General features: G+C 50.3%; 1 protein-coding gene across 2 annotated transcripts; it reads right to left on the bottom strand.

Moving 5' to 3' along the window:
* Nucleotides 1-146: 146 nt before the first annotated feature.
* Nucleotides 147-20,647, bottom strand: LOC103306549 (uncharacterized). Of its 2 annotated transcripts, none has more exons than XM_024110615.3 (5): nucleotides 20,354-20,647; nucleotides 16,779-17,141; nucleotides 14,284-14,592; nucleotides 8,727-8,819; nucleotides 147-425 (listed from the first exon to the last, which is right to left on the bottom strand). In XM_024110615.3, the coding sequence occupies exons 1-5, from the start codon at nucleotides 20,466-20,468 to the stop codon at nucleotides 319-321; spliced, it is 987 nt and encodes a 328-aa protein (XP_023966383.2). In that variant the 5' UTR covers nucleotides 20,469-20,647; the 3' UTR covers nucleotides 147-318. The 2 variants fall into 2 exon arrangements, with proteins under 2 accessions (XP_023966383.2, XP_042698182.2); XM_042842248.2 differs by having other exon boundaries at nucleotides 188-422; nucleotides 20,354-20,618.
* Between the last annotated feature and the right edge of the window lie 3,640 nt (nucleotides 20,648-24,287).

Genomic DNA, 24,287 nt, shown 5'->3' with positions numbered 1-24,287 from the left:
ACTGGATGGATCTTTTGCTTTAGCGAAAAGGGAAGTCAAAAGAAACATGAAAACCCTGCAGATAAATATTTTACATACAAGAAATCGAGTGAGCCAGATCACTGCATTAGGAATTTGATTTCAATGGGAGTCAGGTGCCTAAATACCTTTAAAATCTGGTCTGTCCTCAACCCCATAGTTCCGAGTAATAACTGGCCGGCTTCTTGAAGCTCAGCTCTCATAGTCCGAGCACAACCCATCTCACAGGTCCAATTAGTCGCAGGGGTAGCCCAATGGCGGCCGTGCAGAGAACCGCTCCATGAGCCGCTGTGTAGCTGCTTACTCCAGTTCTGGGACATCTGCTCCGCCTCCTCCGGCCTGGGGGTCGACGGGCTGTGAAGTGGTGTGCAAGGAACTCAGTGCCACAGCTGGTCCGGGCAGGCCTGCTACGAAGAGAACTATGTGGGTGAAGCCAGACAATCACTATGCTCTTGCATGAACTCACACAGGAAAATGATAAAAGTCAAAAACACCCTATATCTGATCACCCTATAAGTGATCACTCTATATCTGACCTCTCAGTCCTCATCCTCAACGGAAACCTGCACAACACTTTCAAAAGATCAGCCTGGGAGCAAATTCATTTTGCCAGATACTAAAAATCATGGACTGAATAGAGATACTGGATTTACGGCTTATTACAACAATTTGTAACCCACTAACAACCCCCTGCAGCTACCGTTCCCCCCTTTCTTTCCCCCATGACTGGAGGGGTGTTAGGCCACCTCACCTTGTCTGGTCCCTTGAAATATTTTAACTACTTATGCTAAACAATCTGTTCTATCTTGTATTTAGCTGAGATGCTCTGAGTATGTTTCCCAGGCCTGAAGAGGAGCTCTGTGTAAGCTCGAAAGCTCGTCTCGCTCACCAACAAAAGTTGGTCCAATAAAAGCTATTACCCCTTCCACCTTGTCTCTCTAATATCCTGGGACCGACATGGCTACTACAACCCTGCACAGAAAGACAAAAGCTAGGCATTGTAAGTCATTTCTGTGATGCACTGGCCCAGGCAGTTCTGTATACCTCCAGGGCTGGTCAGAGCTGTGTCAGGTGACTTCAGCTCGGGGAGGGGTTAAAGGGGACTGTAAATCCTTTCTGAGATGACTGTCACATCAACCCTTGAGTCAATTTTAAAGTCAATAGTCTTGCCAGGAATATTCAGTTTCACTCTCCAGGCAGGCTGTATGTCATCACACGTGATAGATCCCAGAAACAATGGCCCTTAGTTGTCTGTAATATGAGTCAACTTCCTGACTGCTTTGGTGCAGCGAACAGCTGTAAAATGTCCATATTTCATGCATGTATTACGCCTTGCGTCTCTGGCTGGACATGCATCATCTCTTGGGATATGATTTTTTCCACACCTTGTGCACACAAGCTGGAATTGGTCCCTCTTAGCCTGGGAGTGCTCCCGCCTTGCCTCAGGGGGTTCATAATAATTACTTTTAACACTCAAGTGGCTGTTTACAGTTTCTAAGCTAGTTTCAGGTTTTTCAATGTTTGTCAAGTTTGCTCTAGGTTTTGCAGTCTCATCATCTCAAACTACTCTGCTCTCTGTATAGCCGAGGCTAGAGTTAAATCTCTCTACAGTTGTAGCTGCTGTGAAAGGGTTTTATCTGTTAACCCAATAACCAGCCTGTCGCTGATATTTTCATGTTTTGCATTCCCCAAAATCATAGTTTTCAGCCAATACATGCAGAACTCTTAGAAAACATTCAACATTCCCCCCCCACACTCCCACCCCAGTTCTTGAATTTTCTGGAGAAAACGTGCTCTTTTATACACCACATTTCTCTGAGGTGTAAAGTATGCAGCAAACATAGCCAGAACCCTTTCATAGCCATCTTTGTAACTGTCTCCAGTAAAGTCAAAAGATTTAAAGATATGCTCTACTTGCTTTCCCATAGCACAACTTAAAGACAATACCTAGATATCTCCAGTTTCTTCGTGCAGCTTGATAGCAATGCAAAATCTTGCAAAATCCTGCTTCCAGTCTGTCCGTTCTGAAGGTTTGTCAAAGCTGAAATGCTCTGGAGCATTGAAGAGAGGCATGTTGATGAGATCCTGCAACCTTTGGTGCTTCGTTCCTTCTTGTCTCTGTTCTTAGTTTACTCCTGACACCATGTCTTGTACTTCCATACCAGATCTGTACTGGTTACCAAGTTTGCTTATATACCCCAGATGTGTTCATCAGAAAATCCTTTAACACTCTTCCAGGTATGGCTGAGGTTAGCTTACATCAGCAGTTCTCAACCAGGGTCCGGGGCGCTCTGGGGGGGCCACGAGCAGGTTTCAGGGGGTCCACCAAGCAGGGCCGGCATTAGACTCACTGGGGCCCAGGGCAAAAAGCAGAAGCCCTGCTGCACAAGGCTGAAACCCGGGGCCCCAAAACCTGCCACCCGGGGCTGAAGCCGGAGACTGAGCAACTTAGCTTTGCAGGGACCCCTGTGGTGTGGGATCCTGGGCAACTGCCCTGCTTGCTATCCCCTAACACTGCCCTGGCTTTGGGTGCAGAAAAAAAAGACAGTTACTCACCTTTGTAACTTGTTCTTCGAGAGGTGTTGCTCATATCCATTCCAATTAGGTGTGCATGCGCCGCGTGCACGATCGTCGGAGAATTTTTACCCTAGCAACACCCGGTGGGTCGGCTGTGGAGCCCCCTGGAGTGGTGCCTTCATGGCGCTGGATATATACCCCAGCCGACCCAGCGCCCTCTCAGTTCCTTCTTGACGGCTACTCCGCCAGATGGGAAGGAGGGCGGGTTTGGAATGGATATGGGTGGAAAGCCGAGATGGCAGTTAGGTGCACCCTGACAGATGATATCGCCAGGCCCTGCTGTTCTAGGAATAGGAGATAGTCTAGGATGAGAGGCACCGATTGTGTTGTGCTGAGCGCACCAGCAGGAGAAGCGCTTCCATTTGGCCAAGTACGTGGCCTGAGTGGAGGGTTTCCTGCTGCCTAGCAGAACCTGCTGCACTGAGTGTGAGCAGAGTAGCTCCGACCGAGTCAGCCATGCAGCATCCACGCCGTGAGATGGAGCCAGGGATTGCAGGTCGGGGTGACAGAGTCGGCCGTGGTCCTCTGAGATCAGGTCTGGCCAGAGCGGGAGTGGAATCGGAGCGTCTACCGATAGTTCCAGCAGCGTGGTGTACCAGTGCTGCCTGGGCCATGCTGGGGCGACCAGAATCAGACGTGTTCTGTCACTGCGTACCTTGAGCAGGACCTTGTGGACTAGCGGGAACAGAGGGAAGGCGTAGAACAGCTGGTCTTCCACCGGATCAGGAAGGCATCTGACAGCGAATCCGGGGATCTCCCCTGGAGAGAACAAAACATTTGGCACTTCCGATTGCTGCGTAAGGCGAACAGGTCGACCTGGGGAAACCCCCACCTCAGGAAGATGGAGTGGATGACATCTGAACGAACCGACCACTCGTGAGACCAGAAGGACCTGCTGAGGCGATCCGCCAGCGTGTTCTGGACCCCCGGGAGAAAGGACGCCACCAGATGGATAGAGTGGGCTATACAGAACTCCCACAGGCGAATGGCTTCCCGACAGAGGGGGGACGATCGGGCTCCCCCTTGCTTGTTGATATAGAACATGTGGTGTTGTCTGTGAGGACTGAAACGCAACGACCATGTAGACGCTCCCTGAAAGTCTGACATGCCAGGCGCACTGCGATCAGTTCTCGTATATTGATGTGTAGAGATAATTCGGTTGCGGTCCATAGACCCTGTGTTCGGAGGTCCCCCAGGTGGGCGCCCCATCCTAGGGACGACGCATCTGTGACCAGGGACAAGGATGGTTGAGGGGCATGAAAGGGGACCCCTTTGCATACTGACTCGGGAACCATCCACCAGCAGAGAGGATAGGACTGCTTCTGGGACGGTGACCACCATACTCAAACTGTCCCAACCTGGGCGATATACTGTTGATAGCAGGCCTGAAGTGGGCGGAGCCGCAGGCTGGCATGCCTGGTCACGTGCATGCAAGAGGCCATGTGCCCTAGAAGGCTCAGGCATGTTTTCACCGTTGAGGTTGGGAAACTTTGAAGGCTGCGGATGAGGTTCACCAATGACTGGAAGCGGGCCTCCAGAAGGAGAACTCGGGCCCGTCTGGAATCTAAGACTGCCCCAATGAACTCTATTCTCTGGGTTGGCACCAGTGTCGACTTTTCAACATTGAGCAGGAGGCCCAGCTGACGAAACATGGCTATGGCAACTTGAATGTGGGACTGCACTTGTTCCTTGGTATGACCGTGGATAAGCCAATCTTCGAGATACGGAAATAGTTGGATCCACTGCTGACGAAGGGAGGCTGCCATGACAGCCATACATTTGGTGAATACTCTGGGGACCATGGAAAGGCCGAAGGGAAGGACTGTGAACTGATAATGTTCGCGGTTGAGCACAAAGCGAAGGAAGCGTCTGTATGCTGGATGGATTGCTATGTGGAAGTACGCGTCCTTCATGTCGAGGGCGGCGTATCAGTCTCCAGGATCTAGGGAAGGAATAATGGTCCCCAGTGATACCATATGGAACTTCAACTTTACCATGAATTTGTTGAGTCCGCGCAGGTCCAGGATAGGTCGAAGCCCACTCTTGGCCTTGGGGATTAAGAAATAACGGTAGTAAAAACCCCTGCCCCTTAGCTCCCTTGGAACCTCCTCGATCGCTCCCATGGAACCTCCTCGATCGCTCCCACGGCTCATAGCATTTGGACCTCCTGTATAAGAAGATGCTCGTGAGAGGGGTCCCTGAAGAGGGACGGAGAGGGAGGATGGGAAGGAGGGAAGCAAGAAAATTGGAAAGAATATCCCTTTTTCTACCGTGTGAAGAACCCAACTGTCTGTAGTTATGAGGGACCACGCACGGTGGAAAAGAGAGAGATGATTCCAGAATGGAGGGGAAAGATTCTGGTTGATGACTGGTACGCCGTCCTTGGGCGCACCTTCAAAAGTTTTGTTTGGGCCCCGCCAGTGGTTTAGGCGGGCCTTGGTTCTGACCAGCCTGGTGGCCGGTGGATTTTTTCCTGCCCCCTCTCCCGCGCCTTCTATAGAAATCCTGCCTCGGCCGAGGAGGTGGGTAGGGCCGTTGAGGCTGTGGCTTGAAGGGTCTTCGCTGGGTGACCGGCGTGTGCATCCCTAAGGACCGCATTATAGCCCTGGAATCTGTGAGGCTCTGGAGCCTAGAGTCTGTTTTGTCCGAGAACAGGCCTTGCCCTTCAAATGGAAGGTCCTGCAGGGTTTGCTGCAGTTCTGGAGGTAGCCCTGACACCTGAAGCCACGATAAATGGCGCATGGCTATGTCCAATGCAAGGGTCCTGGCAGCGGAGTCTTCAGCATCCAGGGAGGCCTGCAAGGAGGTCCTAGTCACCTTTTTGCCTTCCTCTACTAGGGCCTCAAATTTGTCCCTGGACTCTGGGGGCAAGGGCCGGCGCTTCCATTTAGGTGACCTAGGCGGTTGCCTAGTGCGCCAGGATTTGGCAGGGTGGCAATTTGGCAGCGGGGGGTCCTTCCGCGCTCTGGGTCTTCGGCGGCAATTCTGCGGCGGGTCCTTCACTCGCTCCGGGACCCGCCGCCGAAGTGCCCCGAAGACCGGGAGCGCTGAAGGACCCCCCCGCCACAGAATTGCCGACGACGACCGGGAGCACAGAAGGACCCCCGCCTAGGGCCCAAAAACCCTGGCGCTGCTCCTGCTAGGGGCACTAGTTCTTTAAATTTTAACATGGAGTTCCATGAATTATAGTTGTAGCGGCTCAGGAGTGCCTGTTGGTTTGCAACCCTGAGCTGTAGCCCCCCGGCAGAGTAAATTTTCTGCCCGAACAGATCGAGGCACCTAGCGTCCTTTGATTTGGGCGCTGGAGCCTGTTGCCCATGCCGCTCCTTTTCATTTACCGAGGCCACTACTAGTGAGCACGGCTGAGGGTGAGTGTATAGCTACTCATACTCCTTGGAGGGAACAAAATATTTCCTCTCCACTCCTCTAGCTGTTGGAGGGATGGAAGCAGGCATCTGCCAGATTGTTTTTGCAATGGTGTGGATGGTGCGTATAAGGGGCAAAGCCACTCGGGATGGGGCCTCCACGGATAGGATGTCCACCACTGGGTCCTCCAGCTCCACCACCTCCTCTGCTTGTTGTGATGGGTCCTGCTGCTGGGGTCTGGAGCTTGCCCAGTAGTCGGGGCTGCAGTTTCCATACTTCCTGGTGCAGGACAGGTTATGGTGGCCTCTGGCACCCGAGGCTCTGAGTGGGCTGAGCGGGAGGCCCCTGACGGTACCCCCTGGGCTTGGTGGTATGCCCACAGGGTCCAAAAGGCCCATTGAGGTGGCCCTTGACCAGGATCCTGGTCCTCCAGCATCACCCTCGTCCTGGTCAGGAGCAGAGAAGCCGGAGCACGAGTCCCCTTCGGACTGCGACGACTGCGAGGCAGAATGTGAGGGCCAAGGTGGTGGCGAACGTGACTGCGTCGATTCTCCAGGATGCGGTGGAGACCGGTACTGAGTCGCCGGTGAGTGGTGCCACCGAGATGTTGGGGAGCGGTGCCGGGACCGAGACCGGTGCCGAGGTCTGGGTTGGTACCGGGATCCGGATCTTGACCGCGAAGACGACCGTCCGCGAGAGCGGTGCCGTGATTGGCTCAGGGAGGGCGCTCTGCGCTCTAAGTGGTGCCGGGATCGACATTGGGAATCTGATCGGTAATGTGAGTCGGAGCCGCATCGTGAGCTGGAGCGGTGCCGTGAGTACGACCGACGTGAGGGAGAGTGGCATCGGGACTGAGAACGGCACCGGGAGTGGGCTCGAATCTGGAACTGGGACCGGAGCCATGCTTCTGCCGGAGGAGTTACTGGACGTATCAGGGCTGGCTTGCCCCTAGACGGTACCACACGAATCGGAGGTGGTACCACGGTCTGCGGCGATGCCGGTTCCATCAGGGCAATGAGGTCTCGCGCTGCTGCAAAAGTTTCCGGTGTCGATGGAAGCTGGCGCTCCACCGGCGCTCAACCATGGTACGTGTCGGGGAGCCTGTGCACACAGGACTCAACGGCTCTTCCTTCGGTGCCGGAGTCAACGGTGCCAGTGTCGGTGCTTGTACCCTCGGTCGCTCTGTAGCTGGACACGACTCTGAGGCTGGCCTCCAGGGTGCCGCCGACTGCTGAGGTGGATCCGTTGTCTCTGGCCGCTTCTGGCCAGGTGAGAGAGATCGGCGCCGGACCGATTGCGCTGGTGGTGCCGGGGAAGCCCGGTGCCATGGGTCTCTGATAGAGTCCGTCCATGGTGCAGTACCTGCTGCTGATGCTGGAGCACTGTGCACCGAAGCGCCTGGTACCGAGTCCATTAAGAGCTGCTTTAAACGGAAGCCCTACTCTTATGTGGAGGGGGATAGCTCAGTGGTTTGAGCATTGGCCTGCTTAAACCCAGGGTTGTGAGTTCAATCCTTGAGGGGGCCACTTAGGGATCTGGGGCAAATTCAGTACTTGGTCCTGCTAGTGAAGGCAGGGGGCTGGACTTGATGACCTTTCAGGGTCCCTTCCATTATAGGATATCTCCATTACATTAATTTATTTATTTATCTTTCTTGGTCCAGGGTCGGAAAGCTTTACAAATCTTCCACTTTTCGGCCTGGTGAAATGCCCCAGGCACTTCAAGCAGGAGTCGTGGGGGTCGCCCGTTGGCATAGGCTTAGAGCAGGCCCAACAAGGCTTAAAGCCCAGAACCTTGGGCATGAGCCCAAGCGGCGGGTGGGGAGGAAGGGGGAGAACCCCTTCCAACCCACTAACCTAACTCTATATACACAACAACTATAACTACAACTATAACTAGAGTAACTATAATAAAACTATACAAACTACGGGAAAAGAAAACGCTAGGGAAGGTGGAGAACAGTGAAGCCGCGCTCCACAGTTCCAACCACCGTCCCGGGCAGTAAGAAGGAACTGAGAGGGCACTGGGTCGGCTGGGGTATACATCCAGCGCCATGAAGGCGCCACTCCAGAGGGCTCCACAGCCGACCTACCGGGTGTTGCTAGGGTAAAAATTCTCCGACGATCGTGCACGCACCTAATTGAAATGGATATGAGCAAGCACTCGAAGAAGAACAGATGTTGTGGCAAAGGTGGGCCATGGAGTTTTTATAGTATGTTGGGGCGGGGGGGGGGAACCTCAGCAAGAAAAACGTTGAGATCCCCTGGCATAAACAAGGTATTTTACACACCAGGCCTGCTAATGGTGGAACGTTTAGCATTCCCTTACAGAGGGGAGCATTATGGTCACAAAACACTACACTAATGTCCCACAAGGCACTGCACCAGACAGCGGTGTGGGACGTACCGGGACACCTACCCGATGTGCACAGCATTTTCCATCGATGCCACCACACGTGGTGAGTAAGCAGAGCAGTGACACAAGCATCGCAGCGTGCATGCGCCCAAGCAATATACAAAAATCCGCAGCTGTACACCAACGTAACGGACCTCAATCAAACTGTGTAGCTCTGAGCCGGCCCTAGTCTGCTTTGCATCGCGCAGAACATTCCACCCAGTGATCCCTGCACTGAGGAGTCCACCTATACCCAGCTCCGGCAGCCTGGAGGCCACCATGAGAAATGTCAGAGCATTTGCCGAGCCCGAGATGCTTTGTTGAACGCTACATTGATCAGCGTCGAATGCCTCCATTTCCTGGATACTTACTTTTCATGAAGCAGCCTACCAAGAACATAAGCCAAAGAACCACAGCTCCTCCAAAAATAAATCTGATGAGAATGATCGGCACAGGTAACAGCACTGCTGGAGACAGGGGGGAGAAGAGAAATGCATTCGTTTATCACCGTTGATCCCTGCTGAGTAATCATCATCAACATCTTACACTGAATGGGAAGCAAGGAGTTAACATGCCAGAGCCTTAGCAGGGGCAGGTAAGAAACAATAGCATCTGGAATCCCATTGCTGAGCAAAGACCTTCTCAATGAAGGGTGTCCCCAAGAGTCATGCGGTAAACACAGCGTGACAAACCCCTATGGCCCTGCTGGCATTGCGGTGTTCCCTCACCCTGAGCCAACATCAGCACATGTCAGGGCAACACCACAGCAAAGCAGAACAGTAGCCTGTCTCTGACTGAGGCCAGCACCAACTGTTTCAGAGGACGGTCCATGGAACCCCATATTGGGCAGATGTGGGGCAATATGCCCCCCCCCATATTAGGTCTTCTTCTAATCTCTTTAGTTAGAGTTGGTCTTAAACCCTGAAGCATGAGGTATAATCTCCCAAAATGTACATTAGCATTAACTGTAACAACTCCAGACATTCTTGCTAGCCAGACAAACGTCCAATCCCTTTTTGAACCTTCCTGTATTTTCAGTCTTGACAACATCCTGTGGCAAGGAGTTCCACAGCTTAATTACCTGTTGTGTGGTGTAGTAGGCAGTTCACCACCAGGGCGCCCTCTTGTGTCTGGGCATGGCATCATGGCGAGTCTGCCTCTAGTTGTTCACCCTCCACTGGCTTCAGTCCCTGCTTATGGGATGCTAGTTATTGAGGCTCGACCACGGTTAGCTAGTGCCTTGCTCCTCTTGGGATATGCAAAGAGTCCAGCAGCTGATAATCCTAGGATCAGCCAAGAGGGTCTCTAGGCCTCCCCTGAGTCTATGTTTTGAGGTCTCTACTCTCTTGGTTTTGGAGCTTTGATTCCATCCAGGTTCTCTCATACCAGGGTAGGCTTGTGACCCTTGGCACCCCCTAGGGGTTAGTAGGGGAACCCGAGCCCGCCCTCTCCACCGCGTTCCACTCCAGGGCCCTGTGGTAAGCAGCGAAGGTTTGCACCCAAAGGTGCTGTGCTTCTCCTTCCCTGGATTGCTGCCTGCCAGTCCCCTGCTCCAAAAGGGCAAACTGAAGCCATCAAATAAAATAAATCCGAGGTCAGAGCCCTTCGGAGTGTGAGTGGCCTTTCCCACAGCAGGTCGGGGAGAGTCCCAAAAGCCAGTGGCCCAGGCAGCCGAACCTCTCGCAGGAGGAGCTGAGGGCATAGGTCAGTTCCCCTCCACTCTGTTCTGTTTGCTCTTCCTTTAAACTTCAGGGACAGCAGGGTGGGGCTGCCGGTGCCCGAAGTAGCTCGTTAACCTCTTCCTTTCCAATGCGGGGTTTGCCCACCTTGTCACACGTGGAAGAACGTTCGCTGGTATAGGTGCAGGGTCAGACCATTGGCCTAGATACGCCAGTCCTGCTGATACAGGATCAGGCCTCTTGAGGATCAGAGTGGGGTCAGTCATCGCTGGCTAGTGCAAAGACCGGTACTAAATATCTCCTAAGTCAATGCTAAACTACAAAAAGCAAGATAAGAAGTAAGGGGGCCAGGGGTTAAATTATAAACCCTGAGGCAGAGCTACAATTCAGGGTGGAGCAGAGAAACTAGCACTAGGTAAAAAGACAAATATTTCCACATTTCTGGTACTTTAGAATGTAGTGATTTCATCTCATGCTCATCCCTAATACATCACAATGGGAAGTCCCGGGTGTACATCTTAACTTCCATGAGAATTACGCTGCATGCATCAGGAGGGTTTGTGTCGTACGTAGCCATAGAGCTGTTATGACTCTTTTCTCTTCACTGTGCCTTTAAACTACTAAGGCGTCTGCCTGCCTGCATAGGCCGCTGCCATTTTGGAAGGCAGATGGCATGCAGCATGTTACAGAAACACACACACGCTGTGCTCTCCCTCTCCCCTAGAGACGTCACTTACTTTCTAGCTTGTTTGATTGCTTCCCTTAATAGAAGCCATTCAGAGTGAACATACAGGGTTGGCCTTTGTGTACAGAGACGAATTCAGAGCAGGGTGAATATCCACGCAATACTCAACAGCGTTTGCTTCTGTAGAGGAACAGAGAATGAGCCGTTTGGCACAAACCTGAGCCCCTAACCACATGCCGTCATCTGCTTCCTCTTTACTCTTTTCTGCTCTATGGTCACTCAGTAGGTGTGAAGATAAGGCCCGTGGCATTGCTCAGACCGAAAGCGTGTTCAGCTGCGGCAGTGTTTGAGCAGGTTATCTTGAAAATTACAAAGATGGGCTGGGGGGGGGGGGGAGGGGAGGCCAGGGAGTGCTCTCACGGCACTGTAGAAATCCCAGTACACTGCATGGCTGTGAGTCTCTGAAGCCAAATCAACCCACGGCAACACACCCTGGCTGGCTCTCTGCACACTGTGCACAAGGCAAGCCAGCGGGCTGAGTACTTATAGTTAGAGCAGAGCGATAATCGGCTTTTCGATTCAGGAGCCGAAGCGAAACATGGAAAATGTTTTGTTTCGGGTGGAACAAAATGTTTAGTTTGACCCAAAACTATTATTTTTGTTCTTTTCCTTTAATTTTTAGGTGTTTTTACCCTTTAAAAAGATAAACCTAGCGACGTTTTGAAACAAAACTCCCAATTCCAAGAAGGCAGCTGGGGATTACTGCCGATGTTTTCAGCTGAGTTGATTTGGTAGCTGTATTGTGGTCAATAAACAAGCCCCAAGGAGAAGAGTAGTGCCCGTGTAACACAGGCAGACCCCAGTCATCGGTGGGCGGGATCGAACCTAGGACCTCAGTGCATGAGCCTCTACGGCATGAGCTAAAAGCCATGGGGCTGTTAGCTAAGGGTGTAGAGCACACTCATTAATCTCTAAGTGGTCTCAAGTATCAGGGGGTAGCCGTGTTAGTCTGTATCTACAAAAACAACAAGGAGTCTGGTGGCACCTTAAAGACTAACAGATTTATTTGGGCATAAGCTTTCGTGAGTAAAAACCTCACTTCTTCTAGATGGGCCAGAACACCACACCCAGGAGGTGTGTGGGTTACACATGGAGCTTGATTTCCTCTCCCTGACCGGTGAGAATGCTCACTAGCCTGCAGTGTTTAGACCTGTTAAAGAGAGCCCCTGCCCCAATGAGTTTGCAATTTATCCATCCCACGAGGCAACACCATGAGGATAAAAGAGAGACGTGGGATTGAGCGGGGAGGAGAAGGTAAAGAGTAAACCATTAGCTTTGTAAGGGACTTATGTAAGCCATACTCTTAATAATAATAATTATTAATTATCGGCATGGTGGTAGTGGCTAGAAGTCCAGTCCTGGTCCCCATTGTGCTAGGGGCTGTACAAAACACAGCAGAAAAAGATGGCCCAGTCTCAAAGAGCTCACGATCTATGACAAGAGACGACAGACCAGGCAGCCCCCCAAAACCCCAATTTGCCAGGATTGGTCAGCATGCTGGGCCGTGGTCTCTGGTTCTGATGTCCAATCTTCACATCATCTTTTCGAGTAAAGTGAAGTTACTTATGCATTTGGTTTTGTTAGAAAGTAGCTCTAGGTACAGACAGCTCCTGCTCTCACCAGAAGCCTAAAATGAATGGGAACCGCAGGACATTTAACTGGACAGAGGTCTGCTCTGACACAGCAAACGACGTGCCTGCAAGTACATTTCAGACCCTTCAGGCTGTGTGGCTCATCAGGCAGGTGAAACAGAATTAACAACAGTGACCACGCTGAAGCTGCAGTTCTGTTTCCGGCCGGACAGGAAAATGGAAACTCGGGGTTTGAAGTGTGCCAAACTTGTGAACAAACCACGACACTGAAAAACTCAGTTGCCAAAATATGCTTTAAAAACAATTTAAGGCCTTATTCAAAGCCAGTTGAAATCAACGGAAAGCCTCCTATGGACTTCAGTGGGACTGCAGGCCTGGAATCCTATGAAAAGTAGAATGGAGGCCGGCGGTGGAACTGGGAAAACGGGGGGTGTTGTTCATTGTTGACCAAGTACGCAGTCCCAACAGGCAGCCATTTGTACAACCACCTGGTTACAAGGACACCACTCATTTGAAACCTAGTCAGTTTCAGAAAAAGCCAGTGAAAGAGCAGTGTCAGGTGTAAATTACAATTTCAGGCGTAGTTTTAGAGTCACGTTTTCCTATTGATTAATATATTTCTCTCTTCCCTGTTGCGGAGTGAAAGACTCGCTAAAATGACACAGAAAACGAAGGGTTCGTCTACACGTGAAAATGAATCCAGAATAAAGTTGGGTGTGAATTTAAAGATGATTAATTATTCCTGATTATCCACTCATGGAGTTACTCTTGTTCCAGAATAACAGCGCCTTATTCCAAATTAGTTTAATCCACTGGATTAAGCTAATTCAATATAAAGCTCTCTAATTCTGGCATAAGAGTATCCACATATGGAGTTATAATAATTATTAATGGAGATATCCCATCTCCTAGAGCTGGAAGGGACCTTGAAAGGTCATTGAGTCCAGCCCCCTGCCTTCACTAGCAGGACCAAGTACTGATTTTGCCCCAGACCCCCAAGTGGCCCCCTTAAGGATTGAATTCACAATCCTGGGTTTAGTTGGCCAATGCTCAAACCACTAAGCTATCCCTCCCCCCAAATCAGGAATAACTCCTCATATAGACAAACCCTAAGAGTCAAACCTACAAATGCTCATGCAAATGAGTTACTTATGTGTGCAGGATCAGGGCCTACATCCCCAGTTAAGCAAAGCATTTAAGCATCCATCCCCATTCACTTAAGACTGTGCTTAACTTTAACTACATACTTAAACACCATTAGTCAGTGGTGTTTCAGTACATGCTTAGTTTTAAGCACATGAGGGGATTTAAACATGTGCTTAAATCTTTTGTGAACAGGGAAAGGGACTAATTAAACTCAGCCTAATTAACTCCGCAGAGGAAGCAGTGAAACTGGCCATACCTAAGGGGCTGTTGAATGCACTGTCAGCAATCCGTTTCCAGCTACAGGACTCTCAGCTGTTCCTTGCAACGACAGCAGGTCTGAAGTTTCCAGACTGAAGCGCTATATTTAAGTTCACAACATCCCATTAAAGCCTGGATGCCCGCACAGGGGCATAATTTGCACATGCAATTGGGGCAAGTTTGGTTATTATTATTTCTGATTTAGTAAATGCATCCATCCTGCACACACGGTCAAACCATTTTATAAAAGCCTTTGGAATCTTCCATTGTCTCCTCCCTCCCTCGATACATCAAGTTCAAGCTACTCCTCCTGCCCTACATAGCTTTTTCCTCTATTAGATGCTTTTATCTCCTCTCAGGTCACCCCCGGCACCTTCCACCCTACCAACCAGGCCTGCTTCTATCCCAGCCGTCTTCGCACATTCCCCCACAGCGCTCCTACACCTGGAAAGCCTTCTCTGAAATGATACATAAGGCCATTACCCCCCCAAATAGCCAGGGCTCCTACCTTTATTTTTTGCCCTGGGTATCCAGAGAATCCTGCGTGTCTCAGCTGTGAGCTGTCTAACCAAGCAGGTCACTTCCGTCCCATTCTGGCAGTCGGTCACATTCACCCAGGCCTGTAGGGTCATGTTGAAGGTCCCATCATCAGTCATGACAGCTGAAGCATTGTCCGCCAGCGCGTCGTATACCCCGCACGTTGCGTTCAGTGTGGCGTAGAGAGATTGTGGATAAAAGTCCCTCACTGCACAGGTCACTAGGGCCATGGGAAGAGCTGCTTCCGAGGGAGAAGCAAAGAGCCAGATTTTGGGCAAAACTGCAGAGGAGAAGAGAACCAGGTAAATCAGATTACAGACCGGGGGGGAAATGGAGATCTAGAGGGCCCCATTGTGACAACAGGCATTGTGTGGCTATTTATTTGTTCAGGTACATTGGAGTGTCAGAGATTCGCAGACCCCTATTCTGAGCCATAGGCGCCGACTCTGTGGGTGCTTCAGGGCTGGAGCACCCCCAGAAAGAAAAAATAGTGGGTGCTCAGCATTCACCAGCCACCCCCCCCGATCAGCTGTTCGGTGCGCCCTGCTAATCAGCTCCTCCCCTTCCCCCCCAGTGCCTCCCGCTCGCTGCCTATCAGCTGTTCGGCAGCGGGCGGGAGGCGCTGGGGAGGGAAGAGGGTGGAGCGGGGACAGGAAGAGGCGGAGCCGGGGGGGTGCAATCGGGGGAGAGGACGGAGTGGGGGCAGAAAGAGGCAGGGTGGGGGTGGAGCCTCGGGGGAGAGGGTGAGGAGAGGCAGAGTGAGGGTGGGGCCTTAGGGGAAGGAGCAGAGTGGGGGCGAGGCCTTAGGGGAAGGAGCGGAGTGGGGGCGGGGCCTCAGGGGAAGGAGCGGAGCACCCCTGGGGAAAGCAGAAAGTCGGCACCTGTGCTCTGAGCTCTTAAGTGGGATTGAAGTGGTGACTTTATGCTGGTACAATGTGCAGGAGTGAATTTCACCCATAAAGAATACACAAATCATCAAATACCATAAATCATCTGCAAACATTTGGAAGGTGGTAAGGTGATAGGGAACAGCCAGCATGGATTTGTGAAGAACAAATCATGTCAAACCAATCTGATAGCTTTCTTTGATAGGATAACGAGCCTTGTGGATAAGGGTGAAGCGGTGGATGTGGTATACCTAGACTTTAGTAAGGCATTTGATACGGTCTCGCATGATATTCTTATCGATAAACTAGGCAAATACAATTTAGATGGGGCTACTATAAGGTGGGTGCATAACTGGCTGGATAACTGTACTCAGAGAGTTGTTATTAATGGTTCCCAATCCTGCTGGAAAGGCATAACGAGTGGGGTACCGCAGGGGTCTGTTTTGGGACCGGCTCTGTTCAATATCTTCATCAACGACTTAGATATTGGCATAGAAAGTACGCTTATTAAGTTTGCGGATGATACCAAACTGGGAGGGATTGCAACTGCTTTGGAGGACAGGGTCATAATTCAAAATGATCTGGACAAATTGGAGAAATGGGCTGAGGTAAACAGGATGAAGTTTAACAAAGACAAATGCAAAGTGCTCCACTTAGGAAGGAAAAATCAGTTTCACACATACAGAATGGGAAGAGACTGTCTAGGAAGGAGTACGGCAGAAAGGGATCTAGGGGTTATAGTGGACCACAAGCTAAATATGAGTCAACAGTGTGATGCTGTTGCAAAAAAAGCAAACATGATTCTGGGATGTATTAACAGGTGTGTTGTGAGCAAGACACGAGAAGTCATTCTTCCGCTCTACTCTGCTCTGGTTAGGCCTCAGCTGGAGTATTGTGTCCAGTTCTGGGCACCGCATTTTAAAAAAGATGTGGAGAAATTGGAAAGGGTCCAGAGAAGAGCAACAAGAATGATTAAAGGTCTTGAGAACATGACCTATGAAGGAAGGCTGAAAGAATTGGGTTTGTTTAGTTTGGAAAAGAGAAGACTGAGGGGACATGATAGCAGTTTTCAGGTATTTAAAAGGGTGTCATAAGGAGGAGGGAGAAAACTTGTTCACCTTAGCCTCTAAGGATAGAACCAGAAGCAATGGGTTTAAACTGCAGCAAGGGAGGTCTAGGTTGGACATTAGGAAAAAGTTCCTAACTGTCAGGGTGGTTAAACACTGGAACAAATTGCCTAGGGAGGTTGTGGAATCTCCATCTCTGGAGATATTTAAGAGTAGGTTAGATAAATGTCTATCAGGGATGGTCTAGACAGTATTTGGTCCTGCCATGCGGGCAGGGGACTGGACTCGATGACCTCTCGAGGTCCCTTCCAGTCCTAGAATCTATGAATCTATGAAACCCCAGCTCTCTCTCGTCCCTCATCGGAGCTGCAAGACAAACTCTACCCCTCAATGGACAGGTTTCACATAAGCTGGATTTAGGTCCTGAGGCCAGGTCCTCAGCGGGTGTAAATTGCCTTAGCTCCATGACTACGGAGGGTCTGGCCCATGCTATTCGTGTAAATGATCCTTACCATAGACTTCAAGCTGCGTCCCGGGCCCTTTCAAGATCACCGTAGGAGGCGGCACGTTTTTAATCATTGTACACATGTAGGTTCCCTGGTCGTTTATCTGCAGGTTTTTAATGAGCAGCAAAGATCTTGAGTTTCTCTGGTGCGTCACAGAAAACTTGTACGGTGGGTCCTGGTGTTTGGAATTGAGGGCCGTCTTCACGGCCAGGATGGTGCCTGGGCCCCTGTTTCCACCGGTGAAACGCCATTCGGAGTGGAAGTCGGGGTAGTTACAGACGTCACAGGAGCAGGGCAGAGTCACCGACTCCCCTCTGAGGGCTCTGACAACTGGCGGCTGATCTAGAACCAGGTCTTGTTTGGACGCAGCTAAGGAAAAGGAGAGTGTGGAGTAAGTCCCGACGCAAGCATTCAGTCTGGAGTAACTCCAGCAGGCTCTGTCTACACAGCAAAGGAAGCCATGTCAGGGAACCTGGTTACGCTATAGTTGCCCCCACCCCACGCCATCCAGTTGCAAACATTGCTGCAAGTTGCAGCGTAGATGTGACGCTAACCACATGCAGAACTTCACACAGATTTCCTTGCCTAAGAAACCCCGTGTCACTTCCATGACAGAGCTGCCCGATATTAACATGGCTTCTTGGCAGATTTTCAGCGTCACACACTGGGCTGGTTCTCTGGGAATCTTCCCATCACCCAAGGTGCTTTCCCACGGTAGAAAGCAGTAGGATCTAGAAAGTGACCATTAAAAAAAAATTTTCTCCACTGCTTATGTTGATAAATATGTTGCTACTTTGTACCTTGGAGCATGAAAGTTGCAGAAGAAGACCATAGGTCATAGAATGTCAGGGTGGGAAGGGACCTCAGGAGGTCATCTAGTCCAACCCCCTGCTCAAAGCAGGAACAAACCCCAGACAGATTTTTGCCCCAGATCCCAAAATGGCCCCCTCAAGAACTGAACTCACAACCCTGGGTTTAACAGGCCAATGCTCAAACCCCTGAGCTATCCCTCCCCCTGGCTAAAGATAAATCAAGGAAAAGTGGTGTTTCTTTCAGAAAAATCACAGGTAATATGTTGAAGAGATTAACTGTTTTTCTTCAAGGGTATTCTAACAGGCAGACGAAACAGCAGGGTGTTTGTACAGTAAAGACTAGGATGCTGGAAACCCAGGTTTGTTTCCCTGTCCCTCCCAGATTTCCTGTCTGACATTGGGCAAGTCTCTCTGTGCCTCAGTTATCCATCTGTAAAATGGGATAAAAGCCCTGCCTCACCAGCGTGTCATGAGGATAAATACCCTAAAGATTATGAGTAGGGCGCCGTGTCGGTCGCGGAAGTCATGGATTCCATGACTTTCCATGACCTCTGTGATTTCTGCCGTGGCCAGTGAGGTCCACCCCAGGGCTGCCGGTGCGGCTGGCCCTGGGGACCGTCTGAACAGTGGTCCCGCGGCGACTGGAGCAGCTGCTGCTTGGTGACCTTCGGCAGCTGGTGCTGCTGGCCCTAGCCCTCCCCCCCCACAAGAAGTGGCCCCCTGAGCAGCACCCCAGTATCCCCCCAGGCCTCCCGCAGCAGCAACCCCCCCCAAGATTTAGTCCGGGGTATTTATAGTATAAGTCACGGACAGGTTACAGGCCGTGAATTTTTGTTTATTGCCCGTGACCTGTCCATTACTTTTACTAAAATACCCATGACTATATCATAGCCTTAATTATCAGCTGCCCAGATATTAGGGTAACGAGGCCCATATAAATACCCAAAGCAGAATGAAATCCATCATTTGTCTAACAAGTTACTCCAGAACAATCCTCACAAATCTCCTTAGAATAAAAACACGGGCCAAATTCTGCTTATGCAACCTGCTGATTTCAATAAGAGCAGAATTTGGCCCATACACCTACAAGACACCATGCAATGTTTTTATTTCTGATGCACCACAGATGTGCACGATGCTTTGCCGTCAAATGCAAGAAGCCCAGGTCCATACCTCAAGGAGCTTCCAATCTAAAATTAAAATCTACTACTGTATGCTCCACCCTTTACTGTCACATACAGTATAAAGCAATATATAGACAGAATATATAATAAATAGTACATGCACAATATACTATACAGTATTAGACACACAGAGAATACTCCGACATGTGTGCGTGTATTTTATCCCCTTCCACTTAGCTGACGGCTAAATGGATTTTACTCAAACATTCCATCCACCTCTTACTTCTGAGAAAATCTCTAACATTTGGAAATTCTGACAAAAAGAAATTCCACGTATTTCTCAGAATTCCACCCCCACACACACCACGTTTTAAGCCAGTGCTAGTGAAAACCAAACATATGACATTTAATCCCAAAAGGATTTTTTCCTCCAGAGAGTTAGGAGCTAATAAAAAGAGAGACTTTGAACAGAAAGCTCTTCTCAACCTCTCATAGATTGTCCACTGCTTGCGAACGGTAACACACAGACACACCTTCCAGAGAACAACTACACAAGCAACTAACTAGGGCCCTGCTCCTTCACAGACTTAGGTGCAGGCTTGCCTTTATGCACTGCGAATAATCTATGGACTGAATTCTCATGATGTGTAAAGTCCATCCCATAGGAAAGTCTGTGTAGGACTGGAACCAAGGTGCATATATACCATGCCCATCAGGTGAAAAGTGAATGCCTGTACTATAAACTGTATGTTACAATTAACCTGAAAAAGATAAAACATTTGCAATGTTGTAGTCACACCTTGTCATTTGCTATAATACGCGCCTCTATTTGAAGATTGTTTCTGCTTATATTATGGTACTTAGAACACGGGGCTACATCAAATTCTACATACACAGGATGGATTTTCCAACTCAGAGAGAGAGCTGTCTGCAACAAAAGATTGAAATTCTGCACAAAGATACATTGCTTGCAGTTGATTCGCAGCTTGATTTCAGCTTCAGCTCATGCACAAGACCAACACATTATCACAGGCTCGCAAGAAAATGCAAAAACTTGTCCCAGGGTAAGACTACACTCGCAGATATGCTGCGCTGGAATAGAAAATGCTAAGATTCAGAAATTCCAAGCCCAGAAGGTGTCAAGTATCAGAGGGGTAGCCGTGTTAATCTGAATCTGTAAAAAGCAACAGAGGGTCCTGTTGCATCTGAAGAAGTGAGGTTCTTACCCACGAAAGCTTATGCTCCCAATACTTCTGTTAGTCTCAAAGGTGCCACAGGACCCTCTGTTGCTTTAAGCCCAAAAGGGACCATTGTGATCATCTAGTCCAACTTCTTGTATAACCCAAGCCAGGGAACTGCCCACAATAAATTCCTAGAGCAGAGCTTTAAAAAAAAATCCAATCTTGATTTAAAAATTGTCAGTGGTGGAGAATCCACCACAACCCCTGGTAAATTGTTCCATTGGTGAATTACTCTCAAAATGTACACCTTATTTCCAGTCTGAATTTGTCTAGCTGCACCTTCCAGCCCTTGGATCGTGTGAGATCTTCCTCTGCCAGGCTGAAGAACCTGTTATTAAATATCCGTTCCCCATGTAGATACTTATAGACTGTGATAAAGTCACCCCTTAGCCTTCTGTTCTTACCTCCACAAAGCCCAGTCCCCAGAAGGTAGAGAGAAAATGGCAACCACGCCATGTCGCATCCGAAACTGTAACCAGTCCTTGAGCTCTTCTCCAAGCCAAGAGCAGCCTCGCCCATGGGTCCCTCATTGCAAACTGCTTGAAACCCTCTTGAAAGATGCTGAGATCCTGTACATTTCTCCTCCTGCCCCCAACAAAATTAGGCCTGATGCAAACAAGCTGAAGGAAAAAGTGAGTCGTGACACCTGCCTGGTGCAGTCTCTTGATTGTTAATCGGAGAGAGCAATTCCCCAAGACAGAAGAATTCAGGGGACAAGGCTGTGTAGTGGAGAGGAACAGTTTGCTCAGGGTGAGAAGATCAAACTTTGCATAATTGTGTCTGTCTTGCCACCTAGTGGAAATGGAGGGAGCGGCAATCAATCGAAAATAGCTGCAAAAACCCGAAACCCAAACCCAGAATATGTTGATGCTGTTCCTACGAGAAATAAGAATGGTTTTTGGAAATGACATTGCGGGGGGAAGAGGGGCAGGAGATGTGTACAGTAGGAAATGAGCAGGTGGAACTGTTTTGTCAGGTCTGAGATGACTGTCTAGATAACATATAATAACTTCCAAAAAACAGACACCTCGTCACCAGAATATGCTCTCCTCCTCCATTCTTTTGTTGCTGTGTGTTCTGTCTTCTAACCCTCGTGTTCCCAGGCCCTAGGCCAGACAGAATACTCTCCCCAGCCCTAGAGAACTTGAAAGGTTCATGACTAAGGCTACGTTTTAGTCACAGGTATTTTTAGTAAAAGTCTGCACAGGTCGCAGGCAGTAAACAAAAATTCACGGCCTGTGACCTATCCATGACTAAAACTTGGGTGCTCTGGGAGAAGGGGCGGCCCAGGGGCGCTGGGGGTGCTCGGGGTGGTGGTGGTGGCCTGAGACCCCCATTGGTGCTGGGTGGGCAAGCGGTGGCACGTGGCCCAGGAACCCCTCTGGTGCTGGTGTGTGTGTGTGCTGGCGGGACTGGCAGGCTCCCTACCTGGCTCCACGCAGGTCCCAGAAGCAGCCAGAATATCTCTGCGACCCCTAGGCGGAGGCACTGACCCTGAGTGCCCGCTCTGCTGCTCCCATTGGCTGGGAACCGCAGCCAATGGGAGCTGCGGGGGTGGCACCTGCAGGGGGAGGCAGCACACGGAGCCACTTGGCCATGCCTCTGCCTAGGAGCCGGACATGCCGTCCGCTTCCGGGGAGCCCCCCCAAGGTAAGCACGGCCCAGAGCCCTCACCCCCTCCCACACCCGAGAGTAGAGATCTGCTTTTCAACAGTTTCTATTTTAATATAAAGATCAAGAAGTGTAAATGAAACATTCTAGTTCCTCTGGCAGCAGAACGCACCTATCTGCAATTCAAACAACAACAACAACAACAAAACAACCAACAAATTGGTGTGGTGTAAAGCAAGTAGAACAAAATATTGTTAACTGTGAAACGGCATTTCATATGGATTGGAACTGAAATGCTTGCTTGGTCATATCTGGCAGACGCATCCCTTATGAAAATGACCAGGAATTGAATTTGCAATGCGGTCAAACTCTGAGCTTCACGGTGTATTTTTCTGTGTAATATGCGAAACTGTGACTTCTGTGATCTCCGTGACAAACTTGCAGCCTTATTCATGAGGGAGCCGAAGCAGATTTCTGCTCAGTTTGCAGCACGTGTGGACCGTCAGTGGCACAACATTTCTCTGAAGCTAGACTGTTGATTCCTATCAATTAGGACTAAATTTGATAGGGACAAAAACTTCTACCTATTTCCATGTAGAAAGGTCTGGAGGCATCGAGGCAACATTCTTGCCACTGAGTTAAAGATTTTAAAGAATGTAAACACATGGAGTATCATTTTAGTATTACACCTCTACCTCGATATAACGCTGTCCTCGGGAGCCAAAAAATCTTATCGCGTTACAGGTGAAACCGCATTATATCGAACTTGCTTTGATCCATCGGAGTGCGCAGCCCCGCCCCCTGGAGCACTGCTTTACCGCGTTATATCAGAATTCGTGTTATATCGGGTCGTGTTAGATTGGGGTAGAGGTGTATTTGTATTACTGTACTGGCTAAGAGCCCCACTCGTGCTAGGCGCTGTACAAACACTGAACAAAAAGTCCGTTCCTGACACACAGAGATTACAATCTAAGTATAAGACAACAGACAGCAGTTGGAGACAGACAGATGGTGGAGCACAAGGGAAGAATGAGACAATGGTAGGCAGTGGTCTCGCCACACCGGCTGCCAGACTCAAATTTCCAACTGCTCGATTGAGCTTTGTGGGTGGACAAAAGGAACTAACCAAAATCAAAACTGTTAACTGGCCCACAGGGTAGAGATCTGCTTTTCAACAGTTTCTATTTTAATAGAAAGATCAAGAAGTGTAAATGAAACATTCTACAAAAAGAAGAACGGGAGTACTTGTGGCACCTTAGAGACTAACAAATTTTGCGGATACAGACTAACACGGCTGCTACTCTGAAACCTGAAACATTCTAGTTCCTCCGGCAGCAGAATGCACCTATCTGCAATTCAAAAAACAACAACCCAACAAATTGGTGTGGTGTAAAGCAAGTAGAACAACATATTGTTCACTGTGAAACGGCATGTCATATGGATTGGAACTGAAATGCTTGCTTGGTCATATTTGGCAGACGCATCCCTTATGAAAATGACCAGGAATTGAATTTGCAATGTGGTCAAACTCTGAGCTTCACGGTGTATTGTTCTGTGTAATATGCGAAACTGATTTATACTTGAAATGGGGTTGGTTCGATATGGTGCCATGATATTTCCCAGGCTCATTCTCAACTTCCTGTTCTAGAATGTCGTGCTGGAAGGGACTTTTCAAGAGGTCATCAAGTCCAGCCCCCTGCGCTGAGGCAGGACCAAGTAAACCTCGACCTGACAGGTGTTTGTCCAGCCTGTACTTATAAACCTCCAATGACGGGGATTCCACAACCACCGTGGGTCACCCAATTCTAGGGTGACCAGATGTCCTGATTTTATAGGGACAGTCCCGATATTTGGGGCATTTTCTTCTATAGATGCCTATTACTCCCAACTCCCTGTCCTGATTTTTCACCCTTGCTATCTGGTCACCCTACCCAATTCTAGTACTTGACTGTCCCCATAGACGACTTGTGCCTCCTGATACTGGGGGAGGGGTGGCACAAGGGGAGGACACGGGACTGCCCCATGTGTCTCCCTGGGAGGAACTGCCAGCCCCACCTCCCTGAGCCAGGGCAGCCAATCCCGCTGTCTCCTGGGAGGCTGGGGCCACAGGACTGGGGAGCATGTGTCTCTGGGCCCAGCCCTGGCCCCAGCTGAGCAGAGGCCAGGGAACCTGCTTCCGGCGCCTTCCCCAGCGACCCCCACACCCTGTGCCCAGCCTGGGGACTGCAGCACTCTCTCTGCCTCATCAGAGTTACCTGTCGGAGGGTGGCTCTGTCCTTCTCCCGCTGCGCCTCCCCCGAGGCACGTTTGGCTGCTCTCCCTGGAAGCCAGGCCCAGGTGGGGGGCGGGACGGAGCCCCTTCTCACACCGCTGAAGATGGTTGCTCAGGATTGCTGCTCTGGGCAGCGCGGCGGCTGCCTGCAAGAACCCAGCTGGGGAGGTGGCTGTGGCTGGCTGGCGAGCAAGCCAGAAACGTGCCGGAGGGAAGCGGGCTGTCCCCGGCAGCCAGGGCTGGGCAGGGAGCAGAGGGGGCCAGTCACCGCCACTGCCTCCCCAGCCGGGTTCTTGCAGGCAGCTGTGCTGCAGGGAGCAGTGACCCAGAGTGGCCAGCACCCTTTCTGCTCCCTGCCCAGGCCCGGCTGCCAGGGACAGGGGCCAAGCGTGCTGAGGGGCAGACGCAGTGGGAGAAGGACAGAGCCCCTCTCCCTCCTGCCCCAGCAGGCCAAG

This window comes from Chrysemys picta, chromosome 1 (assembly GCF_011386835.1).
Source record: "Chrysemys picta bellii isolate R12L10 chromosome 1, ASM1138683v2, whole genome shotgun sequence".
Taxonomy (NCBI): Eukaryota; Metazoa; Chordata; order Testudines; family Emydidae; genus Chrysemys; species Chrysemys picta.
This window is presented reverse-complemented; position numbering and strand designations above follow the sequence as displayed.

Excerpts from the sequence above, each read along its gene's own strand:
- LOC103306549 (XM_024110615.3), bottom strand. The coding sequence starts at position 20,468 with ATGGGCGAGGCTGCTCTTGGCTTGGAGAAGAGCTCAAGGACTGGTTAC. Across the intron at positions 8,820-14,283 it reads ACCCAGGGCAAAAAATAAAG|TGCTGTTACCTGTGCCGATC; the intron begins GTAGGAGCCCTG and ends TGTCTCCAGCAG. Across the intron at positions 426-8,726 it reads GGTAGGCTGCTTCATGAAAA|CAGGCCTGCCCGGACCAGCT; the intron begins GTAAGTATCCAG and ends TTCTCTTCGTAG.